The sequence below is a fragment of the Podarcis pityusensis genome, assembly GCF_964106645.2.
Source record: "Podarcis pityusensis genome assembly, chromosome: 2".
Classification (NCBI taxonomy): domain Eukaryota; kingdom Metazoa; phylum Chordata; class Lepidosauria; order Squamata; family Lacertidae; genus Podarcis; species Podarcis pityusensis.
In genome coordinates this window covers 120613978-120628033 of record NC_138029.1, presented here as the reverse complement: position 1 = coordinate 120628033, position 14056 = coordinate 120613978, and the positions used below count along the sequence as shown (strand labels likewise).

Here is a 14056-nt window from a genome sequence, read left to right as displayed (position 1 = left end):
GTAAACAGAGGCTGAACATGGAGCCTGGCACACTTCCCTTGCGAAACTCTGCAAGCTATCCGTGCCCTGCGAAAGTCCTCCTCAGGCCTCTTTCTCTTGCCGGTAGCAGAGCGTAACACAGCGGTGAGAAGCGGATTGCAGCACGTGTGTAATAAATCAGAGCAGACATAAGGCAGTCCTTATCTTCCCTTGTCTTTAATCATGAAGAATAACACCATAAATTCAGACCTGGCGAGAACTGACACATTCTCCCTCTCGCATAGCGTCCGAGAGTCAGACTGAAACACTTAGTGTCAAGCCACTCCCGTAAGTGTTTCTAACCACGCCTCAGGAAAGAGACGTCACCAGAACTCTTTAACTCTGTGAGTTCTGAAACCATTAACACCCCCTCTCGTCACGAATCCTGAGGGAAACTGTGAACCCCTATTTACAGACCTCTTTGAGTTCAACTCACCTCCCATTGCCTTTTGCCTCCCACTGGCATCTATCCCAGGCAATTGTTGAATCCCTTCCACACTCCCAGAATCACACTGTGCGAAACCAACCCACGCACTGGTGACCTGAAACCTCTCCGGTGGAATCCCCTTTGTGGTCCGAGTTGACCGCCGGAGCACAACCTCGGACACTCCTCCTGACCCACTGGGGTCAGCAAGTGTGTCTCCAGCAAGCTCAGAAGACTCCCCCTCTGACTTGCTGCATCTTCGGGCCTCCTGCACTTGGCTAACAGGAGATGAAGGCTCACTCTTGGGTTCCCTCTTAACCTGTGGAGAAACCCACCCCTGTGCTTGACCATCATCGGCAACCTGGTCTTCAGCAACAGGCTCCGCCTCTGCCTCTCCTTCCTCCCTTTCTTCCTCCCTCAGAATCGGACAGACATTCTGAGAGAAAATCAGAACCATACCTAGGCTGTGACCAACCACCCTGCTCAAAGAACTCAGCATGCTTGCTGACCAGCAGCGTGGTCTGATCACCCTCTGGGTATGCAAACTTCCACCCATTTGTTGCAGGATCATACCCACAGAAGATCATGTCCTGGTACCTAGGACCACCCTCCTTCCGTTGCGCTGTTGGTATTGGCACTGAAGCCTTGGAACCAAACGAACGGAAGAAATGCACCTGTGGCTTCCTCTTGTGCAACAGAAAAAACGGTGTGTCACCTACATCGTGATTGTAGGACCTGTTAAAAATAAAGCTGGCAAACTTCCAAGCCTCACTCCAAAAGCCCTGAGGCAGCCCAGAGTCACACAGCAAAACCCTGACAACTTCAGCCAGTGCTTCACTCCTGTGCTCTGCCACGCCTCTCTCTTGAGGAGACTTTGCACCCGTCACCTGGTGACGAATTCCCTTTTCCTTGAAGAACTCCTTCAGAGCAGACCCAGTGAACTGTGACCCACGGTCGCTCCTGAACTCTTGCACCTTGGTGGAGAACCTTAGTTCTACCTCCGCAACCCAATCCTGGATGAGTTGCGCCGCCTCTCTCTGCGACCTGAGAGAAAAAGACCATAAATTCTGAGAAAAATCATCTGCCATTGCCAGCAGATACCTGGCCCCACCCAGACTCTCACACTTCATTGGCCCTGTAAGGTCTGTGTGAACCAACTCAAAAGGTTTTGTGGTTACCCTCTTTACCCCGGGAAACCTGCACCTTTGAACCTTGCTGCATGCCCTGCACACTAGGGATCCCTCACATGGCGTGATTTTACAACCTTTGGTGCAGCCTGGCAACCTTTTAACATCCTCCAGACAAGCATGAGACATTTTCTTGTGCCATACATGAACACATGAATCATGGCTGGGAACACTAGCACACTGCGCCTGTGCTTTCCCTGCATTCCCCCCACCCTCCAGAGGTGTTTCCAGAACAAAGAGATTGTCCTTGCTCTCCACGTTGACAAGTTGCCTCCCCCCTCTGAAAATGGAACAGGTATCATTTTCAAAACAAATTTTGTATCCCTGCTTCGCCAGAGCAGAAATCGATAACAGGCAACTCTTCATCCCTGGTACAATGAAGCACTCCAGCTCCGCCTGCAAAACAGAAACATAGACATTTGCTGCTTTAGATACATTTCGTTTTGTCCCGTCAGCTAATGTAAAAGTCATTCCAGCTAAAACAGCTCTGCAATTCCGCAGCTCCCCAGCAGATGGCGTTATCAGGTGATGACTCGCTCCTGAGTCCAACACCCACTTCACAGTTGTGTCCCTGCTGGCATTGCTCTGTAGCGTTGCCATGCCAACAAACGTCTGGCTGCACCTGTCCTTGACAGCGTCCGTAACCACAACATCCTGCGTTGCTCTGAAGACTGGACTTATCTCAGAGTTCCCAGACAACTCTGCAGCACGTATCTCCCTCTGCAGCAGATGGCTGGCCTTGAAGCCTTCAGCACTTTTCAGCTTCCCAGGCTCCGACTCACGACGCAAACAACTCTTGGCAGCCTTTGGAAAAAGAGGCTTCACTGAGCTTTTACCGCTCACCGCCCCCCCACTGCTCCCAGGGCTCCCAGGACGCTTTCCTGCACCCCCAGTGATGGGTAGAGGGCCCCCAGCAGCTTGCCTCTCTCCAAGCTCCTCATGCAGACATGTTGCATCACCCACGCAGCTTTTAGACTCTGCTAAACCAGCAGCAGCAGCAGCAGTGGCAATAGTCCCTTCGCCCCCCTCAGGGGTCCCACAGCCTTTCCCAGCTGTGCACCGGCTTTCCGTGCTTTCTTGCTTTTTCTGTCCTGATGCAGCCATCTCCCGGCCCTTGCTTGCGCCCCCAGCTTTACACGCTTCCTGGAGAGCTACCCAAGCGACCTCAGGCTTCCTTGCATCCAGAACAATAGGCCTCAAATCAGCACTCACGTTATCAGCCAAAAATGCCAGAACACGCTCCTCAGCTTCACGTTGGCTTGCAACAGCCCCAGCTGACGTAGACATCGGCGTGACTGTTTCCCAGAGCTTGGCTCCAACTAGGGACAACTCTGCTAAATAACTCCACTCTAACCACGAGTGAATCGTTAACTTCGCACACGGCAGCTTAAGCTCAAAGCCGTGTTCCTGGGACTGAGCCATCTCCTCCCCCGGGGGCTAAGCTTACTCACGTCTCCCGGCAGTAGCTTCCTCCGCCTCCCGGCTCCGGCAGATCGGCTTCTCCTCCCAGCGAGCTCCTTCCAGCTTCAAAGACACAGCTCCAGAGCTCCAGCTGGACCCCAGCAACTTTCCTGCTGGCTTCCCCCACACGTGGGACGTTCCTGCAATGCTTCAAAGCGTTAGCGAGCATCCATAACCTCTGAAGATTACACCGGACAAGAGTGTAAACAGAGGCTGAACATGGAGCCTGGCACACTTCCCTTGCGAAACTCTGCAAGCTATCCGTGCCCTGCGAAAGTCCTCCTCAGGCCTCTTTCTCTTGCCGGTAGCATAGCGTAACACAGCGGTGAGAAGCGGATTGCAGCACGTGTGTAATAAATCAGAGCAGACACAAGGCAGTCCTTATCTTCCCTTGTCTTTAATCATGAAGAATAACACCATAAATTCAGACCTGGCGAGAACTGACACATTCTCCCTCTCGCATAGCGTCCGAGAGTCAGACTGAAACACTTAGTGTCAAGCCACTCCCGTAAGTGTTTCTAACCACGCCTCAGGAAAGAGACGTCACCAGAACTCTTTAACTCTGTGAGTTCTGAAACCATTAACATAAACCACTATCATTTTTATAATTATAAGGGGAAGAAAGTTCCCAGGATCTCTACATGGTTCAAGGGGCAGGGACAGAGCTGGAAAAATATGTTTACGCCAAATCACAGACGTGGCTTCAAACTGCAACATGAGTCACTTGCATTTTGGGCATGAGTTTGGCTTGAACTTTGCTAAGAACAGCCCTACTGGGTTAGTCCAAACTCCCATCTAGTCCTGCAACACAGTGGCCAATCAGACATTGCTGAGAAGCTCACAAGCAGGGCATGAAAGCAATGGCCTTGCCAGGCACTCCAGCTATCGTGGTGCCCCTTTTACTCCCACCAAACAGACAGCTGTCACATTCATTTGTTGATGCCGACCTTGAAAACCCTAAATGACATTGGCCCTGAATATCTAAAGGAGCGTCTCCACACCCATCGTCCAGACCAGATACTTAGGTCCAGCTCCAAGGGCCTTCTGGTGGTTCCCTCAAGCATTAATACACTCAAGTGAGATTCCGTTTTTCAGTTGCTGTTTTTAATACTAGAAGCAGAATTTCAAGTTACACTAAGTTATTATTTAGGCTTAGGTTATGAACTCAGGAAGAAAGGAAGTTGGGTCATGTCAAAGTACAAACTGGATATGGTAGAGAAAGATAATTATGTATGAAGAGGGAGGCTGCACTCCGTGTAACTCTACAGGTAGGGATATCCCTAAAAGTTGTATGTCCAGAAACACTCCAGGGATGTGATTCAATAATTCCCTTTCATCATTCAAGATGAATGAAAAATGAAGAGCAAACTTTATCTAAGGAGATACATTCATTCCCAAGGCAACTCTGTGTGTTTCATTACTACAATGGTGGAATACAGTTAAGAATCAGGCAACAACTTTAGTTTTTGTGGCCAGGTGTTCCTTTGTGTTCAGATCAGGCCTCAGCACAAGAATATAGCATTTGGGAATGAAGATGCAGCCCAGAAGCCCAGCATTAGAAGCCAAGATAGAGAAGATCTGCACAGCTACCATGTATTTCCCCTTTGTGCTCAGGTAGGTGGGCACAAAGGAGACCCAAACGCTGCAGAAGACCAGCATGCTGAAGGTGATCAGCTTGGCTTCATTGAAGGCCCCAGGCAGCTTCCTGGCCAGGAAAGCCACCGTGAAGCAGATGGCAGCCAGGAAGCCCATGTAACCCAGGGCAGCATAAAACATGGCAACAGACCCTTCATTGCATTGCAGGATGATCTCTCCAAGCTGGGAATGCTTGTCAGAGTCTGGGAATGGGGGAGAGATGCCCAGCCAAATGGTGCAAAGGACCATTTGGACACTGGAGCAGGAAATGACAATGGAGTTGGCCAGACTTTTCCCTAACCATCTCCTCACCCTGTTCCCTGGCTTTGTGGCCAGGAAGGCCAGCACCACCATGATGGTTTTGGACAGCAAAGAAGATACAGCAACTGAGAAGATGGTGCTGAAGGCCGTTTGTCGAAGGAGGCAGGTGACTTTCCTGGGACGGCCAATGAAGAGGAAGGAGGACAAGAAGGACAGCAGGAGGGAGACAAGGAGGATGTAGGAGAGGTCCCTGTTGTTGGCTTTGACTATGGGAGTTTCCTTGTATTTAATGAAGATCCCTACAACAAAGCCTGTGCTTAAGGACAGGAAGAGAGCCAAAGACGTCAGGATAATCCCTAAATATTCTTTATATGATAGGAAGGTGATAATCCTCGGAATGCAGTGATCTCGGTCCTTGTTTGGATATTGTTCTTCTGGACATTTGGTGCAACGCTCTGCATCTGAGGAGGAGAAAAGGAATGGCTTTGGCTTTGCTTACAGACATATTCTATTACATGTCGAGAAATGCACTCATATGGGAGATATCAGAAAATGAGAATGTATTGTAAGAAAGGGAAGTTTTTTTGGTGCATTTCCATATGTGATAGTTTTCGGGCAGTAACACTACTTCATTTCCATATTTCATTTCGCTTTTAATTTGTATACTGCCTTTCTATATTGCTATGCAGAAGGAAGGTTACAAGCTGAAGAAACAACAAAATAGACAGCAAAGATCACAGGCGTAATACACACAAACAAAAAGTCATAATAAAAGCATAACTTTAAAATAAACAACATATCAAATTAAGCAAAATTCAATACTACTCAATAATAATACTAAGGAATAGTAAACAGTAAAATTTAATAAAGTGTCCGCAAATAATAAACAGCTATCACTTCTCATGTACAATAAAGAATTACTAATCTATAATCAATAAAAAACAGTAAGTCACAATGAATAAAATACCACAAAACATGCAAACCATGTAAAAGGATCAAACTGAGAAACAAGGACACACAACTTATGATTTATTTATTTTTAATTTCTTGATCTCCTCTCTTCCAAGCTGCTACAGCTGTTCTCAAACTCCTTGTCTGGGATATCCAATAACTTCCTGCTGAAATTCCATAATTTTTTATTGTTCTACAATGCAATGGAATGGAATGTTCACCTAATTTTTTTGATTATTGTGCATCATGCTTTCTCTCTTTTAAATAAATATTTGCTATTTTCACTATTTCTCGTTTATTTTGAAGACATTTTTAATTTCCTTTTGTGAGGGTGGTTCTGGTTCTCTGATCCTAGAAGGCTTGGTATAAAATAGCCAAAGCTGTGCCTTATGGGCAGGGCAGGCTGAACCCAACTGGCATCCCAGAGTTCGCTTCCTGCAAGTCATTTCTTTCAAATTACTTCCTGGAAGGGGATTAAAAATGCATCCAAATATGTCTTTAGAATCTTCACAGAAAGTTTCCGACTGATATGTTGCCCTATTCATATTCTCCCAACAAATTCCATCTCCTGTGGTGTCGCCCACCTTCCTGTGTAGATATGGTCCCTTCCCCACACGGAACACAAGCGTAGCAGCAAACCGGCTTGTCTTCTTGAACCACCTTGGCATATCCTGGGCGACACCTTTTGGTACACCTGGCGTGAGGCACAGTCTAGCCATAAAGAAAAGATGGCACATTAAAGAGGAAGTGTCAGCAGTATTTGTGCATATGGAACTTACTCAGAGAGTCTGGAAAGAACCCAGCAGGGTCTCCAGTCCCACAAGAAAGCACCCTTGAAGTCACTCAGCATGGGGGCCCGCTAGGGCTCACACATCTATCCGGCTCACACAAGATAATTAGAGGCTGATTATGGGGAGTATATCAGTCTCCCTCATCTTCTCAGGGGGTGGGAAGATGCTGTCTCGCCCGTGGTTGTCCATAAATCACCCCCGAGTTTGAAAAAAGGAGGGGTGGGGGCACTGAGCGGAAAGCACTTATGCGAGTTCTGGAGCTCCCGGATGCTACTTTCAGGAGCGAAACTAGCTGCGTTGCTTAAGATAAAAAAAAAAATTGGAGAAGTAAATGCACATGTTTCGAGCGAGGTCAGGAGTGTATTATCTGCTAAATAAATTTACCACGGAGAAGACAGAGCGATGGGACGGAATGAACAAAGGACTACATCAAAGAAGCACAGCCATGCCGGTATGTTGAACGGAACGGAAAGGGGGGGAACTTTTTTTTTTTTTAGTATGATTTACCTAACAACCCCCTCCCCCTTTAGAAGAACCGCTGCAATGATTGATTGCAAGTGAGAATGAAAAATAGACTGTGTGGAAACAAAAATGCTAATAAAAGGATTTACTCTGTGAAAGATCTGGAAAGAAGGGAGGCTTTCTTGTGGCGTAGTTACAAAGTGATCCGCCATTAAGAGGCAGACCTTGATGCAAGATTTTCAGTCTTAGGGAGGGCGAGCCACTGTTCTGCTATCAGGTTTGGATCGTAAATTTGAAAGGGCAATAACCCTTCTGGAAAGACTGATTTATGGTGAAGAAGGTCTGGGAAAATTAAGGAGCGGACGCCGAGACTGTATTTCATCGGAATTGACTAAAATGGCGACTGCCGCCTGAATAAGACTCTTGGACTCTTGGATTTATGTGAGATGAATTACGGGAAAGCATTACAAAGTTCACACAGAAATATAACAAGGCTGTTTCTTTCAACTCACTGGTGGAGAAAATTCAGAGGTTATTAAGAAGAAAAAGGATAATGACAAGGAGATGAGAAGATGGGACTGTGAACATCAAAGCAGCAGAAATATAAAGATGATTGGACTCCTACTGAACTCAAAGCATGGGTACCCCCCACAAAAAAATTAAAATTTAGTTTAATATTTGGACTTAGTGATATGTGTTGATATAATTTGGAATAATTAATATGATATGATATGATTGGTTTGGTAAATGGCAATTTAATAAAAATTATATATATAAAAAAACACCCTTGATGTCAGGAGTGCCAACTTGAATAAAATATTGTGGGGACCCAGGTAAGCCGCACAACACATAATCAATGCCCATCAACTTTATGGGGTCCCAGCTCCCTCAAATATTTTATTGTGGGGGCCAAAGCCCCCAAAGTTCCTAGGAATTGGCTCCTATGCTTGATGTAGAGCGGAAACCCCCCTACTGTGTTTACTTTTGTAACAATAATAATTTATTTATACCCCACCCATCTGGCTGGGTTTCCCCAGCTGTGCTGGGCGGCTTCCAACAAAAGATTAGAAAAACATCAATCATTAAGATCTTCCCTAAACAGGGCTGCCTTCAGATGTCTTCTAAAAGTCAGGTAGTTGTTTATTTCCTTAACATCTGATGGGAGGGCGTTCCACGGGGCAGGCACCACTACTGAGAAGGCCCTCTGCCTTGTTCCCTGTAACCTCACTTCTTGCAGGGAGGGAACCACCAGAAGGCCCTCGGAGCTGGACCTGAACAATGGGGGTGGAGACGCTCGTTCAGATATAATGGGCTGAGGCCGTTTAGGGCTTTGAAGGTCAGCACCAACACTTTGAATTGTGCTCGGAAACGTACTGAAAAAGGTATCAGTACATAGGTCTTTGAACAACTGGAATGAAGCACAGTATAATATTAATAAATAAATTAAAAATTTACATGCATACAAACATACATACATACATACATACATGTGTGTGCGTGTATCTGCACATGAAGAGCATTATACACATTTAATAATTTACTTAATTAATTATAATGAAAGCATCAGCCAAACTTCCAAAAGATTATACTTGAATTCCTCTTGGAAATATTCAACAGATTACTAGATCTGAATGTGTATCATGTGGAATAAAGGGGCTCTTACCTGGTTGAACCACTTGGGCCACACAATAGCTTCTGGGTTAATGGTGAGCTTGAAGTAAGTGGATGCCTCTCTCTCTATATTCCCAATTTTCACTCTAACACAAGACTCATTGGGAAGCACCACCCAATTCTCAATATCAAACATGATTGGCAGCTCCCCATTCTCACCCAAATACAGCCCGCCCATGGAAGTGTTCAACAACCGGGTTTCTCTTAAGAAAGGGTGAAGCTGGAATGACAGGGAAAACACCAGCATTTCAAAGCATTTTGGACATCTCATCCCTTCTCCCTTTGAACTCCAAAGTCCTGGCATACCTGGCCACGTTGGAATCTACAGAGGACTAAACACCAGATCTTAGAAAGCATTTTAGATGCCTCATCCCTGCTTCCTTGGAACTCAAAACTCCTGTCGTGCCACAACTTCTCCTACTGGCAAAACTAAACAGACACCCTCCAGGTGGAATGATGTCTGTTTTTACATGTTTGGCTTCTTTTAGTTTTATTATATGGTCTTATGTTTTTTATTGCAGTAGACCACCTTGATATTTTATGAAATACACATTGTATATATATTTTCCAGCAGGAGCCTAAAAAAATAATCTAAATCTAAATAAATAAAACAAAAACCTTTTCCTCACTGTTGCATTCATGCCTAAATCAATGAGAATGATTATTGTAGAGTTGGTGGAAAGAACTTTGATTTCTAGAAATGGAAAGGAAATACCTGCCATGCCTGTAGCCTTTGACATGGCAACTGGTCTCCTCCACCCACCATCAACATCTGCTTTGATCTGGATGAACAGGCAACATTTAAAGCATGTGCCATGATTTGGACACTGAAGTATGTTCTGTGGCTGTCTTGAGACAGAACAGTCTGCAGCTCCTCTTCAGACGGCACCTCCGGATTCTCCACATCTCTGCATCTTGTCCAACCTCTCACAGCGAGGACGTGCTTTGAGTGTGAACAACTAAATGCTTTTTGCAGCAAAAGATAGGACTCTGATTTACGTTTGCTCCTTATTTTGGTCTTCATTACAAAGGAGAATGAACCATGGATATACTTCAAGTACTTGGGACCGAAAAACAAATTTATGTCAAGGTCTTGAAAAGCTGTTGTGAGCCATACTTTTGGCCCAATTTGTTTCTCGTGTTCTTCTTGCAGTTGCATGATGACACGCAGTGCTGTATGAACGTTTACATAGTAAAGGAATACATTGGTCTGTCTCCGTAGGGTACCGTATTTTTCGCTCTATAACACGCACCCGACCATAACACGCATGTAGTTTTTAGAGGAGGAAAATCCGTAGGCATGCCACCCGTAGGCATTCCCTCCATAACACGCACAGACATTTCCCCTTACTTTTTAGGAGGAAAAAAGTGAGTGTTATGGTGCAAAAAATACGGTAATTAATTTACTTTGTGTCAGTATCTTAGGTTCATTCTTTTCTGGTATTGTTACTGAAAAGGCAACACAAATTCCATTGCTGGCCATCAGAGATGTCATGGCACTCAAGAACCTTTCTCCATTCTCACTGTCTGGAGCAAAGAGGCCGATCCACGTCCATCCGAAATGCTGGAGGAACTTTACAATCGCCAGATACCGAACTTCTTCATTGGGGACCGTACGGTAGACAAAAGGGACTTCAGTGTTCTCATCAACAACACCAGATACAAAGCCATAACTGATCTGGAAGAAAACTAGAGTGTTTTATTTTCAGAGGAAAGTACAGGAATAGCCTGAAATATTTAATACCTAACAAATATTGTGCTGACTGGGGCTGATAGTTTTATTTGGAAACTTCAGGAGGCTGCAACCCTAACAAAGTCTCCGTTTTAATAATAATAATTATTATTTATTATTTATACTCCGCCCATCTGGCTGCGTTTCCCCAGCCACTCTGGGCGGCTTCCAACAGAACACTAAAATACAATAACCTGTTAAACATTAAAAGCTTCCCTAGCAGGGAAGAATCATAGAATTGTAGATTTGGAAGTGACCCTGAGGTTCATCTTGTCCTGCAACCTTGATTTTGGCAGCACCACACTCTAACCAACTGAGCTATCTAGCTTAACATAGCTCAGGATTTTCTCCCTCTTTGATGCCTCTTTTTGACTCTGCTGACGATAATGAGAATTTATTTTGCTGCTGAACCTGTTTTGTGTTCCTCCATGCCCCATCCTTCATACCTGTGGGATTTTGTACATGCCTGACGTGGTTGAAATCACTTTGGAGATGATGGAATTGGCTCCTTCAAGAACAGCCAAGATATTATTCCATTTTCCACAGCGATAGTTTGGAATATTGCTTTCCCCACCTGCAAGCAGGTCTAGCATGGCATCAGAAGTGATCCTTGCATTGTAATAGTTCTCATAGAGGCTGTAGCCCAATGTGATATTGGGTAAGAGCCTGGGATCCCGGTTGATCTCTTGGATGGTGAACAAGAACGACAAGATATGCCAGTAGAACCTATATGGCAATCTGTAAGAAATCAATCAAATAAAAATGTCAAACCATTCACCACTTGTTGAAAATAAATAGTATTTGATTCCCTAAATCATGGACTGCATTAGGGCTGCCATACAGACATAGCAGGAAGATAGCAGTTGGAAACAGTGTGCGGGTGGAAATCACTGGAATTTCCTTTAAAATAACTCAGAAACTTTGCCAATAAATCTTTTTGTCTAGATTTTCACTTGTTGCAACATGGGGACCGTAGTCTGTATGTTTGTTTGAAGGGTGAGAAGAGACATATCCTTCTTACAAGATGAAAATCCATTTGCCACTTAAGAACTAAAATATAAGGATTTCTCAAGAGGAGAAGCACACATCTTCAAAGAAGGAAAATGAAGAAAACATTATTCTTTCCGAATGTGTGAGAAATATGGGGACATGGCTGCTAAGGCTAGTATTGGCTGCTTCAAAGGAGTTGCATAAAGAGCCAACTGCAATGGAGAGCTAAGTCTGTTTAGAAGCTCTATTTGATTAGTATGGCTTATTTTCAATAGGCATGATTAGGATTGGGCTGTTATTTAAGAAAGGCCAGTTCCAACCAGTCTTCCAGCGAAACAAACCATCAGAAGGATGTATCTTCTTCAGTCTCTCCTGTGCAAGTGAATTCAGCTGTCTGGCACAGCAGTGAGGGGGAAATCTTAGGAATGGGGATTGCTGCTGGGGGAGGGGGCAGAGAAAAAAGTCCCTGGAGCCAAATTAATTCCCAAGAAGCACTGAACTTGGCTAAGCTTGCAATTGCGTGTCTTATTCTGCATCAAAGGGGGCTTCTAGTGTAGTTCCAGTTTGAGATAATGTCCACTTAAACTAGCATTTCATCCAGAATGATAGTTTCCTTGTCATTCATATTTCTCCCTGTGGGAACTGTTCAATCTCAATGCAATGGCAGTCGCAGACACTACTGGTAATTCTGCTGATATCTTCTGGGAGGTTATTTCAGACAGGGGAAGGGATGGAATCAAATGCCCTCCCAAATGTCAGCATAAAAGACCTCTGTTTTGTCTGTTTAAATATGTTTTCTCTTGGTTTTCAACAGTAACACTATAAACTTAACATGAACAGCAAACAGAACACTCAGAGTATATATTATTGGAAGTAACCTTAAGGTACATACATAATAGGCTCACTGGTTAATTAGTCCTCTCCATAGAGATACATGTGTTATAGGGGGTTGCAATAACTGTGCTGGCTTCTTAATGTGGTCTGTAAAGAACAACCACATGCTTAAAAATTCGGCTTTATTTACGTGTCCATTAAAAACTCTGCCGCATTGGGTCAAATGTTCAGAAAGTGCTATTTCCCATACACCTGCATACCAGGAACACAAAGTAGGATTTTCTCCAGTGTCCCACTCATCTCATGAATGCAGGTGTGATCATTCAGTGAATCATTTTGATGCCTGATCAGGTTCATTTATACACTTGTGTTCTTCAGCAAGCAACACAGCAGCACAGAAGGTAAAAATAGAGCACGTCTGGGAAGATGCAACCCACTAGCTGGTGAGAAACTCAAGTTCCCTTCAGCCCCTGCCAGCATAGCCAGTGATCAGGGGTGATGGGAGCTGTAGTCCCACAACGTCTGGAAGACCACAGAGTCCTCACCACTAAAATGGAGACTATTTCCCTAGTAAACAGGAGCCATTGGGGTGCAGTAGAAAAACGTGACGTCCTTCTGCATATAATTACTTACTCATCCTTAAACCTGGTTAATGGGGGCTGCGAAAAGATGTATGGATGTTGTAGAGCAATCAAAGTTGGAGATATTATCCCGCCAATGAGGAAGTCGCCAGTCTGGAAATAATTCTGTGCTTTGATTCCTTCCCGGATTGGATTCAAGGGGCATTTTGCCTTCAGATTTCTGCAGGATTCAAGCAAAATAAGCAGCATCAGCATATGGGATCTCATTCTGACTGACTGCTACACCTCTCTTGTGAGTGTTCCTCTCTCCCCCATAGCCAGCTACATCAGAACAAGCCAAAAAACTCTTATTTATCCAATATGGGTAGTGCTCAGCTATAGCTTCAGAGCCATTAAACCTCACACAGATGTATCCCACCCCTCTTACTCTCAATCATGACTCAGTCTGTCTCTGACACAGGTGATCTTCTGTGCATCAACTTTTCCCTCAGGAACAAGGCAGAATAAATCACTATGATGTTGATAATTATAAGGGGAAGGAAGTTCATCTTTGCAACAACCTGAAGTCTCTGTGTGGCCTGAGGGGCAGGAGCAGAGTTGGAGATAAACATCTTTGGGAGGAAACAAAGTTGCTGCTCCAAAGTTTGACATGGGTCACGTGGTGAGTGACAGTTTGGCATGAACTTTGCTGCTGACAAGAGCATTACAAGAGTCCTGCTGCTGGTTCAGTTCAAAGCTTAATCCAATGCAGTATCTTGTTGCACCCAGTGGCCAATCAGACATTTCTGGGATCCACCCAAGCTGATGGCAATAGAGTTGATCCCAGCAACTGACATTCAGAGATATGCAGCCTCTGATTCTGGAAGTGATGTGTCTTTTAAAAGTGTCTCAGTTAGCAGCTGAAACAAAATTTAAAAAAATCCTTCCAGTAGCACCTTAGAGACCAACTAAGTTTGTTATTGGGCCGACTCTGGGGTTGCGGCGCTCATCTAGCCTTATTGGCCAAGGGAGCCGGCGTACAGCTTCCGGGTCATGTGGCCAGCATGACTAAGCCGCTT

The 14056-nt window shown here is 44.8% G+C and overlaps 1 protein-coding gene across 1 annotated transcript; it reads right to left on the bottom strand.

The window, feature by feature from the left end:
• Positions 1–3991: 3991 nt before the first annotated feature.
• Positions 3992–13900, bottom strand: LOC308470149 (vomeronasal type-2 receptor 26-like). The gene is made up of 7 exons (XM_080993438.1): positions 13051–13900; positions 11040–11331; positions 10255–10539; positions 9577–10083; positions 8854–9081; positions 6522–6648; positions 3992–5447 (listed from the first exon to the last, which is right to left on the bottom strand). Exons 1-7 carry the CDS (start codon positions 13263–13265, stop codon positions 4537–4539), a joined length of 2565 nt encoding a protein of 854 aa, XP_080849564.1. The 5' UTR covers positions 13266–13900; the 3' UTR covers positions 3992–4536.
• Positions 13901–14056: the final 156 nt, after the last annotated feature.

Excerpts from the sequence above, each read along its gene's own strand:
- LOC308470149 (XM_080993438.1), bottom strand. The coding sequence starts at position 13,265 with ATGAGATCCCATATGCTGATGCTGCTTATTTTGCTTGAATCCTGCAGA. Across the intron at positions 10,084-10,254 it reads CACAAAGTAAATTAATTACC|CTACGGAGACAGACCAATGT; the intron begins GTATTTTTTGCA and ends AAATACGGTACC. Across the intron at positions 6,649-8,853 it reads GGCCCAAGTGGTTCAACCAG|ACTGTGCCTCACGCCAGGTG; the intron begins GTAAGAGCCCCT and ends CTTTATGGCTAG.